We start from the raw sequence: 12,748 nt of genomic DNA on the forward strand, positions 1-12,748 counted from the left end.
AGTGGTGTCACATGTCAAAGCTTTCTTCACAGCCCCAAGGGCTAGAAAGTTAATTTTCCTTGGCGTGAAGGCTGAAATGGGCGCATATTAACTTGACTCCTAGAGCTGGGGCTTTAAGGAAAGCAGTAATAATCACGAGACTCCTGACCAAGCCATGCGAGTGGGTAACAATGCTTGCTCCAGGAAAGCATGGATGGCGTCTCTTTGGTGCTGCTAGTTGAAATGATAGCGTGGTTGAACAAAGCAATGAGTGTAAATGGAAATCAGGACTGCTTATTTTCATGACTTAGAGACACAGGAAGGAATGGGTTTAAAATCACTGGGATCAGCAGTATTAGGAGGTTTGTTTTTGTCTTGTTGACAGTATTATGGGACTGGCAAGGAGCAGTGCAGTCTGTAAGGCTTTGTCTACACTGCAAGTTTTTGTGGCAGAAAATATTAGCATGAGTCGTGACATCATTAGCGCATTTTATGCCGATTCTTTCTGCGCAAGGGAATTTTTCGCAATAAGAAGCAGTGTAGCCACTTCTGTTTTGCGTCAAAAGCCCCTTTTGCGCAAGATCCTTATTCCAAGACCTACTGTGGGGACAGGTTATCCCACATCTGCCTGTTGTGGGGGTTCTTATTCCCTTCATCTGGAGTAGCTTGCTGTTGGCCGCTGTCCAAGACTGCTCAGTAGACTAGATGGACCTTGGTTCTGACCCAGTCAGGTGATTCTTATGTCTCATTATTTCTCTGCCTTAGAGTGAAAAATCTCTCAAAGCCCAGTAAATCCTTACCAGTTGTATAAGCAGACCACTAATACCTACTGAGTGTGTATTTCACGTGCACTATTGCAGCGTTGTATTTACTGGATCTGACTATTGGATCAGCCAAGTCAGTGGTGAGTGAGCAGAAATACAGATTCTTTTTGTAATGGGCTTTATTCTGCTGCTTCATATGGCTAACATTTGGCCTGTCCTCTGCGTTATTCCTGTGCACTTCTAACACAGTCTCCATTCAGCTGTGAAGGGACCGCCCTGGCTGATGACTTGTCATGGCATGATCTCTGCTTTGCTTGCTTTCCCAGCTGCCAGGGAGGACGTGAGGAGGTGATGGAGGCTTTGCTGGAGAGAATGCAAAGACAAGGGCATGGCAGGTAAGTAGACCACGATTCACAATGCGCTCTCAGATGCATGCTACTTTGACTTGCTCTGTAGTCAGATAAAGCCTTCATTGCTTATAAGGACCTGCTGTGCTAGGAGCTGTACGGGGTGTTCTGTTTGATAAGGTCTTCAGGATTTGGCAGTGTCTCTGACTCCTGTTGGAGCGGGAGCAGGCCCATGGTGAATTGCTTCTCCAAGTAGTCCCTGGTTATAAGTTTTCGTTGTTTTAATAGCTGGTGTTTTTGTACCATTATCTTTCTGCAAAATCTCCTTATTACAAAAGCTTTCAGAGGGGGGGCCGAGTTAGTCTGTAACAGGAAAAACTTACAAAGCAACAAATAGTCTGGTAGCACCTGAAAGGCTAACAAAACACATAGATGGGATCATGAGCTCCTTGGCGCTAGTCCAGCCTGCTTCCATTGCTGGTGGAAATACAGCTAGCAGTGCAGGCAGCTACCGGAGGCGGAGCTGGGGTCTCTCCTGGCTCGCACAACTTCAGCAGACCACAGCTAAGTTCCAGGTGCAGTCTCCTTGCAGCCAGGATACAAGCATCATGACTCGGAGACTTTAAGGCCAGAAAGGACCATGGTGGTCATCTACTCTGACCTCCTGCCCACCCCAGGCCACGGGACCTCCTACATGTCAGACCCTGGGTTGAGTCAGCAGTGCCGGCAGAAAAGAGCAAGCATCTTTTCTCTTGTCAGTCGAGGAAATAGGACAGGGAAGAAACGGATCCATGTGTCTCAGTGGCAAGCCGCTTTTCTAGGGCCTGGCCCAGAATTCGACCAAACTCTTATCTTTTTGCCAAGTCATTGATTTCAGAACTTGGATATGAAATTCTGCTATTCTGACCGCTGCCTGGGAAAAGTTCTTAAGAACCATCATTACTGCCTAAGGTTCGGTCAACTCCCAGACAGGGTGAACTTCAAACCGAACTGCAAGGCTGGGACTCCTTTAAGAACGATTGGCCCTCCCCCCAGAAAAGCTGTCAGATTTTGCAGTGTATGGGCACTCCAGGGAGACAGAGGAATTTCATTCCATTAATCTATTGATTTCCATTTCTTTTCAGGCCTCCCTATTTGACAAGCAAATTAAAAGTGTAAAGATCAGTATGGCGCTTCCTTCTCTCTTGGGCTCCATCTTCCAAGTTTTAATATTGTCCCAAGCTTAGCAGCTTGTGAGATTTCAGAGAACTTAGTCAATTTGGCTTCCGTGATTACTGCACCAAAGTAGAAATTTCAGCATCTCTGGGGAATAAACTCTTGCCAGAGGATTGGAGATGTTTTATTCTTCATTACGGTGTGTTATCCACCCTGCTTCAGTTAGGGGTTTGTCAGCATTTGTGACAAACCTCTGTTTTCAAGAGCTGATAAGCTGTCCTGTAAGATTTCTCTGGTGATTGGAACTTGGTACAAAAACGTTCTGCTTGGGAGTTGTGAGGGGGTTGTCGGGGTCCGGCTTGGAGCTGTGGGATATTGTCAGGCCTGCTGTCAGGCGGGGGGTTGCACACAAAGGGGGCAGTTGCCCCAGGACTTGGTGATTCAAAGGAGCCAGAGGCTCCTGTCTGCCATGCGGGGGAGGGAGGAGGGCTGTCTGCCCCTGGCCCTGCTACTTCTGCCTGATGACATGCCCCTTCCCGAAGTGCTGAGCACCCCTCTCCCCGCACACACACCTTGCACAGGGGCTCGCAGAGGCTGTCAGCTCCCCTGGGCGCTGTGCCCCTTAACTCTCAACCCTGGAGTGTGTGTCAGTGACAAGTAGCCAGTCCCTACCAGTGCTTTGCTATCAGCATGTGGAGACTCACACCCAGCTAAATGACATGAATGTGATCTAAGCCACTCATGACTCATACACAGAGGGGCACCACCCAGTCACCCCCGCCCCTAGTCTTACACCCCAGAAATATACCATCTTGCACTATTCAAGACTTCCTTGGATGGTGTCAGCTCATTCATTAGTTCACTCATAAAAAGGGTAGTACGAGTGCAACAGCCATCGTTAACCTTCACTGAGATTCCATTACCTGAGCACTTCAGCCAAAACCCACACTGTTTTCCATATAATATAAAAGATTCCTTAATGGCAGAACACTAAAGTGATTATAAGTAGCAGGCATGGAGATCGAAGTTGGTTACCTATGACATAGAAGTAAAAGTGCAGTCTACATTTTACAAACGAAGCGAGATTTGAATCGAGCAGTTTCTCCCCACTAGCTGCTCTAGGTGGTGTACAGCTGTTAATACACAGTCTGGATTCCCTCCCCAGCCTGGGACCAGACTCTCCAGTTCAGCATCTTTGTCTTCCAGACAATCTTCCAGGTGTTAGACGGGGGAGGAGAGAGGCCAAGTGCTGAGGTCAGGTCCCTGCTTTTGTACTTCCTTCCAGCTGCTAGAAAGATCCTTTCAGTGATACGGAGGTTAGACATTCAATCAACTGTGTATTAGCCAAGTGTCAAAACAGAGAGAGTAAAATTTATTGCTGCTGCGTATACTCCTGTGTGTAAAGAAATGCCCCTGCAATTAAACAGAGAGGTTTTGCCCCTGTTTTAAATTGTACAGGCCATTTGTCCTGGCTGAGATTTTCAAAAGTGCCCAGCATTGGCCTAGCTCTGCTCCCACTGGAGTCAGTAGGAAAACTCTCATTGAAGTCAATGGATCAAAGTGTCTCTGCTGGGCACGTTTGAAAATTCCACCCTGTGGCTAGGGTCTTGGCCAGAAGAAATGGAGAGAAATAAATAAGTCATTTTGCATAGAAGTGCAAAGTACCACATGTGCATTTATTATAGGGTGCTGAGCTAGTGCAAATCTGTGTCCCCACTGACTGTAGCTGGTCCCAAGCAGAGATAGAGGGAGCTGGGTCGGTTGCTACACTGTTAATAGTTCTCTGCATCTGGCTTTCCTTGGTCAGGCGAAGGTGAGGCTTTTCCATGTTTCAGTAATTACTGTGCCCATCATCATGCATGCGGGGGTTTGTCCGCGCGGAGGGAAGAAGTACTCTTGTTGAGCTGGGGTCGGAGCTCTGCTGTCTGCTCTGCGGTTTTAGCGTGCTGTCTTCTGCCCCCAGAGGGTTCCTGACGTCCTGTGAGGCAGAGCTGCAGGAGCTGATGAAGCAGATTGATATCATGGTGTCTCACAAGAGATCTGAATGGGAAGGGCAGACTCAGGCCCTGGAGACCTGCTTGGAGAGCCGAGAGCGGGAGCTTTCCTCTGTCACGGCCCAGCTGGATGAGAAGCACAAGGAGGTACGGCTTGCTCTAGTTAAGAGTCAGTGATATTCCTGTGCACACTCTCCTTCAGTATGAACCTCCCCGCTGGCTCCGTGTATTCTGTAGTGTTCATGTCTGGCCACACACGTGTCCACGTCAGTCACTGTGTTGTCAGAAGCATCCTGGTTCTTGGTGGTGTTGTATTGCTTGATGCTCAGAGAAAACGCCAATGAGAAAACGTAAATGTACCACGTCAGGTCTGCTAACCCTGGCTCGGGGAGCCGAACCTGCGTCGCCACTGCCGACTCAAAGGGCCGAGTGTCCGACTCCCAGTGGAAATGATAGTGCAGTGTCTCCGGGGATCTGTTTGAGGCGTTGGTGGGGCGGGGTTCCAAAGCCCTGTGCAACAGATTCCTGCCTCGGGACGGCTAGAGCAAGTAGAAAAGCGGCTGTGGCTTGTGTTTATCTGGTGTTTTCAAGGACCAGTGTCGCACCGTGGCTGCCCTTTGCTGTACAGTAGCGCCTCGCTTAACATTGTGGCTGAGTTCTTGAAAAGTGCAAAACCGATGTTACGCGAATCCAATTAATGTAAATGGGGAGGAAGGGGCAGGCTTCAGGGAAATCCTTGTGGCCCTACAAATGATGGTATATTCACCAACAGTTTGTTTTAAACATTTTCTAATAAAAGGATTGTCCGGGGGCCTTCTCATGAGCTCCCTGTGCATCTCCTAAAGCAGCCATGCTGCTGTCGGGCGGGATACTTCCCAGGGAATGCCTTGCTGCTAACTGATGAACCAGCACTCGGCTGAGCCCTCAGAGGCGAACGTGGTGCTGGTAACATAGCCTGCTCTCCAAGGCAGCTCGAGGGAGGAGACGCAAGAGACAGGGCAGGGCCTGCAAACGCTTCCCTGTGGAAGCTGTAGGTAATAACCCCACTGATCCGGTTGGAGCACACCTCCCTCCTCCGCATGGCACATGCATGGCTGCACAGGGGCCGACTTTGCATAGTGCAGGGGGTGCTCCATCCTGGCTCTGCCCCCAATACCTCCTCCCCTCCGGTCCTGACTGCCACCGAACAGCTGATTGCTGCCCTGGGAGGCACAGGGAGGGAGAGACTGCATGCTTCTTGCCTGCAGCAATCAGCTGTTAGTCGGCATTCAGGAGGCATGTGGGGAGGGAGGGGGCTGCGTGCTGTGTCCTCACTCTTCCCCACTCCCCCCAGTGCCTCCTGCATGCCGACAAACAGCTGGTTGCTGTGGGTAGGAGGTGCGGGGAAAGAGGCGGGACCTGTACTTACCTGTGGGGCTTGCTGGCGGGTGATAAATGGTGAGTGGCGCTGCAGTGGGCGGGGGGACTAATATGGGGAGCTGCTGGCCCACCCTGGTTCCAAGCCCTCGCTTACTAGCAGGTGGCAAACAATGTTATGAGCAAGCACTGTGCCACTTTAAATGCACACGTTCTCTGACCGATCGGGGTGTAAGGACGACACAGTGTCAACCAGGACAGCGTTAAGTGAGGAGCTGCCTCCCGTAATGCAGTCCTTTGTCTGCACGCTGCCTTCTCCGCACTCTGCCCTCCCCCTGAATAGCAGGTTAGCTGCTCTGCAGGGATGTGGGGAAGGCCCAAGTTTTAACACCTTGAGGCTAGAATTTGCACCTTCATCACAAAACGGGTTGATGACTGAGTCTATAAATTGTTTTGGGTGCCTTTGTCACCCTGGAACTGCAGGTCTTTCTACGGGCCCTAAACTTCATGTACGTATGTACATGACTACTAGTAGGGCTGGTGTGCAATGTAGGTTAACGAGACCACGGACAGGAGATGAGAGATGCAGGCACCTTATATTGGTGATGTGCCGGGGATTTATTTATAATACCCTACCCTCTTCTGCAGATATTGGTTATGATTGGCAGGGTAAGTATTTGGATTAGCATGTCCAGAAAGCATTTATTTGGTATTAGGCCACCAGTATTCCCATTTCTTTTTTGGGTTATGATCCCGTTTTTACTAGTTAGATTTCATTTAAAACTTTTGAGGGATTCCCTGTCACCAGAGACACACTCTGATTAAACTGTGTTTCTGCCCCCAGGATTACAGTTCAGACATCCCTGGATAGTTTTTACATCACCTGTTCCCTTTCTATACATGTATTATGTTGAGATGTATAAAAATGTTTATTTTACATTACCCAAATATTTTTTTTGCTGCTTCGCAGACATACAGTTAGACAGGTCTTTGCTCCAGAAGGGGAAAGGATCTGAGGGTATGTCTACACCACCACCCTAGTTCGAACTAGGGTGGTTAATGTAGTCAACTGAAGTTGCAAATGAAGCCCGGGATTTGAATTTCCCGGGCTTCATTTGCATCTTGCCGGATGCCGCCATTTTTAAATCCCCGGTAGTTCGGACTCCGTGCCCGCGGCTACACGCGGCACGGAGTAGGTAGTTCGAATTAGGCTTTCTAATGAGGAGTAAAGGTAGTTTGAATTAGAAAGCCTAATTCGAACTACCTATTCCGTGCCGCCTGTAGCCGCGGGCACGGAGTCCGAACTACCGGGGATTTAAAAATGGCGGCATCCGGCAAGATGCAAATGAAGCCTGGGATATTTAAATCCCGGGCTTCATTTGCAACTTCAGTTGACTATATTAACCACCCTAGTTCGAACTAGGGTGGTAGTGTAGACATACCCTGAGAAAAAAGGAAAATGAGTTTAAAGGCTTTTATATTGCGTAATGTAAGAATAGTCTCCTATTTTGAAACCTCATTTTCTTTGATACCCTCCCACCCTGGCATCTAGAATTTGGAGAATTTCTTCTCACTCCCTACTGACGAATCAGCAGGTGCCTGTCTTTGTTGCTGACAGATAAGCTGAAATGTTAACCCACGTTTCTGCTCCTGCCTCAAAAAGTCACCTTTTGGCATAAACCGGGTTCAGCAATTTTCAGTCCCAAAGATGCAAATGTCAGAAAACTGGCTAAAAACCGGGGACTGAAATGAAGCAGTTCTGCAGATGTAGGCCTTGATCTTGCAAAGAGTTAAGCACACAACTCGTGCCTGGTGACTAACCCCATTGAAACCAGTAGAACACTAACACCTCTTGGACCAGGATCTTCGCTGTAACAATTGCTACCACTTATACTGTCCTGTGCATTTATATAGATAATGGAAACCTTACATTGAAACTGAGAGATCCTTCAATTTCCACATTTACTGATGTGGCTCTGCTGGAGCCCGCTGCTTCTGTGCTGAGAGTCACTGTGCTTTAACTCTTCCTTTAGGTCGGTCGGCTGCGCCAGCAGCTACAGCACATGGAGCAAGTGCAGCAAGGCATGGCTGTAGAGTATGAACAGCAGCTGAAGAAGTTTCAAGAAGAGGTGGGTTTGGTGCTGAAACAGTTCTGTTTGGAAGTGTCCGAATAGCACCCTTCCGGTGGCTTTTCAGAGGCGAGTGGGAAGTCGGTTGTTCTCACTCCTTTTACCAAGGGTGGGTGTCCACATTCTAGAGACCAGACGCCCGGCTGATATTCTTGTTGCTAGCCCAGGGGACTTTCTAGCTGTTAAACCAGCATGCAGGCAGGGCTGAAGCTTGGCAGAGTGCGGGGCAGGAGCAGGTGTGGTCTTGTACTGGTTCTGCCTGTGTTCTTGTTCTTGGAAGGTGGCTTCATTCTCCTAGGCATGCTCATTTCCCTACCTTTACTTGACAAAGACTTTTAAAAGGGGATCCACGCTCTTCCTCCCAGTGAGGACGTCCTGCCCGCTGTACAGCAAACAGATGCTGGGATTTCTGCAGGTGGGCTGACAGCATTTCATGCAAATGCCTTAGTGATTACATCTGTTTTCACTTGCTTGTCAGTAATGTGGAGTTAAATGCCAGGAGAGGGTAGCAGTGCATTGACCTCTTATCTCTGGAGGACTGAGCTCAATTCCTGCTCACCAGAGTTCATAAATATAATTAATTTGGTAGTCTCAGTTTAGTGTGCGGAAGACATCTATCCTCATCTAAAACCCCTTACATCTCAGCATGATGAACTGTCTTTGTTCCGGAGGTGTCCCCACCGGGATCGGAGAGATGCTGGCAGGCCAGCCTGAAGTGCATTAGCAGATCTGTCTGAAGGCTCAGAATTGGACTCCCATCCACGCCATGGATCGAGTCTGAGATGCATTACTATTGAAATCCAAAAGGGCCGATGCGGTGGGGGTTGGAACAGGAGATTGAGGGGCCCTGGGGTCTAATCCCTGGACTGCTTGCTGTGTCCAGAGGAAACCCTCCCAACCTCCCCCTGCCCCATGTGAGAGTTGGATCCTTGAGAGCCTGTAAATCACAGGGACGTTTCAAGGCAAAATCAATATTTGCGAAGTTCTCTGGCTCCCACTCAGCAAAGCATGTAAGTATGAGCTTAATGTGAAATGTGCATGGAAGGGCATCCCTGCTCAGCAAAGCGTATGGTTGAGCACTTTGCTGATGCAGGAGCACCCCTCTGAAAGGAAGCCTGATTTGGGGGGTCACGCGCCAGCCTGGGAATCCTGACATTTACGTTCCCTTCCTGGCTCTGCTCATATGCTTCTGTTCCAACCAGAGGCAAGTCCTGGTCCCAGACTGCATTTTATCCATCTGGGGAATGGAGAAAATGGTTCCCCAGCTCCGAGGGTGCCGGGAGTTTTATTTCATCAGTGATTGTAAAGAAATGACACTGCCAGGTGGCAAATGCTGTTTAAGTTCAAAAGATTGGAGCCAAGGGGCTGTTTGGATGCAACGTGTTTATTAGTCAAGTTTTACAATGAAAGGAGCCGTAGACATGTAGGTGACAGACTTTCTCATCTTTCTCCCGTCGGCGGGGAAGTTAAGTAACCAATATGATGCAACGAGTGGCTTTCCTATCGCCCTGGCTGGGATTTCATGACCCTCTTTCTCCCATATCCTTGATGAGTGGAAGCCCTTGAGTTCCGGGTCAGGCCTCACAGCGTTCTGTTTCCCTTTGGGTGCTGCCACTCCATGTTTGTGTAATCGATATCTGCTCCGCCTGGTGCTCTGTCTCCCGCCAGAGCTGGCTGGCCCACACACAGAAATCTGAGCATGCGACAGCCTTGGCTGACAGCCGCGGGTTGAGTATTGCAGCCTAAGTCCATAGGATCCAGGTTCAGCCCCTGCTGCCAATGATGCACCTGGGGCACACCACCCTGCCAGTCCCACATAATGTGATATTTTCTGGTGATTTATGTTTGTTATACAGCTAGAAATCCAGCCGGGTTTGGGGGAGTCTCTGTAAGCTGACTTGATGTCCCTTCCTTCAGAATGCGTCATTAATGTAATGCGCTGGGACCTCAAATTGTCAAAATTGCACTGCCTTCCTTGCAGCTAGGCAAGCTGAAAAGAAGCTATGAGAAGCTGCAGAAGAAGCAGCTGAAAGAAGCTAGAGAGGGTGCCAAGAGCCACGGTGACGACCGCTCGGAAGTGAGCAGACTGACGAAGAAGATAGAGGTGTGTGGACAAAGCAGCATGGCCAGGGTTCATACAAACCGAACTGTTTCAGACTGACTAGCATCGTGAGTGTTTACTAAGCAAGTGGACTGTGAGTGCCAGTACTCAGTCCTCTGTCCTGCAGTCACTGTCCTGGTGCTCTTGCGGGGCAAACGCCCTTTCTGCATTGCTTTTGTCTACGATGCTCCCTGAGTTGATTGGGACCTGACCCAGGCTCATGAACATGGTGTCCACCAAGATTTTATAAAAGATGGGGACAGGCGATCCCTGGGGGTGGGGGTGGGGGGTGGAGAGTAGGGGCGAACGGTTTGGAAATGTAAAAAGAAACATCTGATTATTGGCGCACATGTTTGTATCGCGCCTTAAGTACATGGTCCTGCTGTGGTGGGACCTCTAGGCGCTATTGTAATACAGCTAATATTGCTGGAACATGGGTTAGATTACATGGGGGGGGGCTTTAAGGACAAGGCAGTAGGTAAAGGTAGAACACTCAAGTGCGGTGGTGTCGCTGCCGCCGGTTGGCAGGGAATTCTCAGTGGGAATGTTACACTCTTGGCCAAGTCCAGCTTGTCTTGAACCTTATTGCTAGGATGAGACGAGCTGCGTTCTCTCATCTTCGATCACACCACTCACAAGTTGGTGACCAATCTCCCCATCTCCTCTCTGGGTTCAGAATTCTGGTACCTCAGACCTGCAAGCTTGGGGAGGTCACTGGCAGCCTTTTCTTGTAAAGTTGCAGGGAAGAGGAATTGTTGCTGCTCCTACAGCCGATCTGGCCAGCAGGTCCTGAATCGGCTCTCAGCATCTGCCGTGGCAGGAATTGACCCTGCGGTTTTACCTGGAGGGAGCAATGCAGCAGCATAGCGGGAGGGGCTGTGTCCTGCTGAGAGAGTGCATTCCGCCCGTGGCTGGTTAGCGCTGCCCTGCTGCGGTGGAAGGCCCAGGAGGGTCTGGTGGGGGAATGGTAGTGAGAGCTGGGAGGGAATGATTGTCATGCCGAGTGGTGGTACACTCCAGGCCAGCCCACCTGTCTTTGCAGGAGTTCCGCCAGAAATCTCTCGACTGGGAGAAGCAGCGCCTGCTTTACCAGCAGCAGGTGGCCTCGCTGGAGGCGCAGAGGAAGGCTTTGGCCGAGCAGTCCGAGCTCACTCAGGTACAGTCGGCGCGGGCTGAGCGTCGTTGGCTTGCAGTGCCGAGCTGCTAAAGCCATTCGGATCACCTCTGAAATGGCTTCGTCGGTCCTGACGGAATGAACCTGTCTACACCACGTGCAGCGGAAGATGTGGAGGCTGGCTACGTCTCCCCCATGGTTCCTGTACACTCCGGCCCATGGGGAAGAGGGTAAAAAGTTGGTTTCTGGGGGCAGGAAGAATCACAGGGGGTGTTACAGGGCATGGCACTTCAATAACTTTAGTGACCTGTCATGTTCAAAGGCCTAGTACTGCCAAGTCTCAGCTGCGTAGCTGCTGCTATACAAGAGCCGCTCTTTGAAAATAGCCTCCTCGTACAAAAGGCACTTGCCACATGATGGCGAGTTTCCAGCTCTGGTTTTGAGGCTCTTTAGAGGAAGAGAATGGTGCTGGTGTCCCTGACGAGTTAATCCAGTCCCGGAGCTCGTGCTGCTGCAGCGCTCTGGTGAGCGGGCCCTCGCCCCGCTGTGAAGACGCTCACACTGACAGAGTCAGAGCTGGTGAGCAGCTCTCGCTGGGAGCTCTGCACTTCACGCCCCGAATCGCTGCTGAGTGGAAGCTCTTGCAAGGAGGAATTTTGCCCTTTGCGTTGACAGGATTGGAGCTGGTCCAGATGGCACTTTGTGGGGGGGCGGGGGGCGAGACTAGCACACCACAGATGCAGAAGGGCTCATGGCTGCTGGTTTGTCCTTGCAGCGTCGGCCAGTGTGTTAGAGCACAGGGCAGCAGCCAGACGAGATGTTTCGGTGGAGATTTCCAAAGCAGTCTCGGGGAGTTAGGTGCAGCATTAACGGGGATGGAAGACAGGTGCCTACACTTTCACCGCTGCTTTGGAAATCTGTCCCCGAGAAAATTAACCCTGTTGCAAGCACATCCTCCTGCGCTTTGTGTTTGTTTCTCTGGCACGGGGAGGGTGAGATCGTCAGGACCCGTGCACACCTGTGCCCCACCTCACCCATCAGTCAGGAGCCATTCTTCCAGCTAAGGGCTAGTGTGTAGCTTACTCTTGAGTAGCCCTTGGCTCTCTTGCCCAGGGACCCGTGCCTTTCTCCACCCCTGCCAGCCTAGAAAACTGAAGGCCAACATCTGAAACTGGGTCTCCGGTGAGGAATCACGGGACATTGTGGAGAGAACTTTTCTTTCTGTGTCTTAACTTTTGCTGCCAGGCGTTCCCTTGTTGCAGAATTCATCCATGCATTTAGCCAGTCTGGTGTGTTGGCTTCTTGGGCCACCGTGGGCAGCCACAGGTTTTTGCTTTTGCAGCCATTGCTGCCTGGGATCCAGGTTTGTGTATTGATTGCCAGAGTAATGTAACACTGCACATACCGGGCACTACATAAAACCGGTGCTCAGAAAGTCACTATGTCTAGAGGCATCCGACGGGGCTTATGTGCAGACTGACGTAATTTAACAAACAACAGGGAAGGCATTGTTTGCCTGTGATATGTTTCATATAACTGTTTGATTCCTTTCTCTACATTTAAAACAATAAAACCTTCCCACCTCGAGAGAGTTCACCGCATGAAAGGGAACATGACTGGCTGTTGCCGTCACTCCGGTTTCTAATATCTATTTGATTCTTTTTCCGTCTGTCAGGTGTTGTTCCCTGTCTCCATATGGGATTAACAGATTTGCCTGGCTTTCTAGCTAATATATGGTGTTTCCATTTTGTCCTCTGGATAGCTCTAACACCTGGTTGGTGTATGTGTTTGCGGGCGGTGGGGAGGGGG

The 12,748-nt window shown here is 50.1% G+C and overlaps 1 protein-coding gene across 3 annotated transcripts in view; it reads left to right on the top strand.

Moving 5' to 3' along the window:
- CEP63 (centrosomal protein 63) overlaps positions 1-12,748 on the top strand; it is a 40,293-nt gene that overhangs the window by 8,783 nt on the left and 18,762 nt on the right. For all 3 annotated transcript variants that reach the window (XM_075937237.1, XM_075937239.1, XM_075937238.1), the window contains exons 2-6: positions 1,070-1,138; positions 4,209-4,386; positions 7,629-7,724; positions 9,706-9,828; positions 10,868-10,981. In XM_075937237.1, the coding sequence (XP_075793352.1) occupies positions 1,095-1,138; positions 4,209-4,386; positions 7,629-7,724; positions 9,706-9,828; positions 10,868-10,981 (555 nt within the window). In that variant the 5' untranslated portion in view covers positions 1,070-1,094. The remainder of the gene's footprint in view (positions 1-1,069; positions 1,139-4,208; positions 4,387-7,628; positions 7,725-9,705; positions 9,829-10,867; positions 10,982-12,748) is intronic.

The sequence above is a fragment of the Pelodiscus sinensis genome, chromosome 10, assembly GCF_049634645.1.
Source record: "Pelodiscus sinensis isolate JC-2024 chromosome 10, ASM4963464v1, whole genome shotgun sequence".
NCBI lineage: Eukaryota > Metazoa > Chordata > Testudines > Trionychidae > Pelodiscus > Pelodiscus sinensis.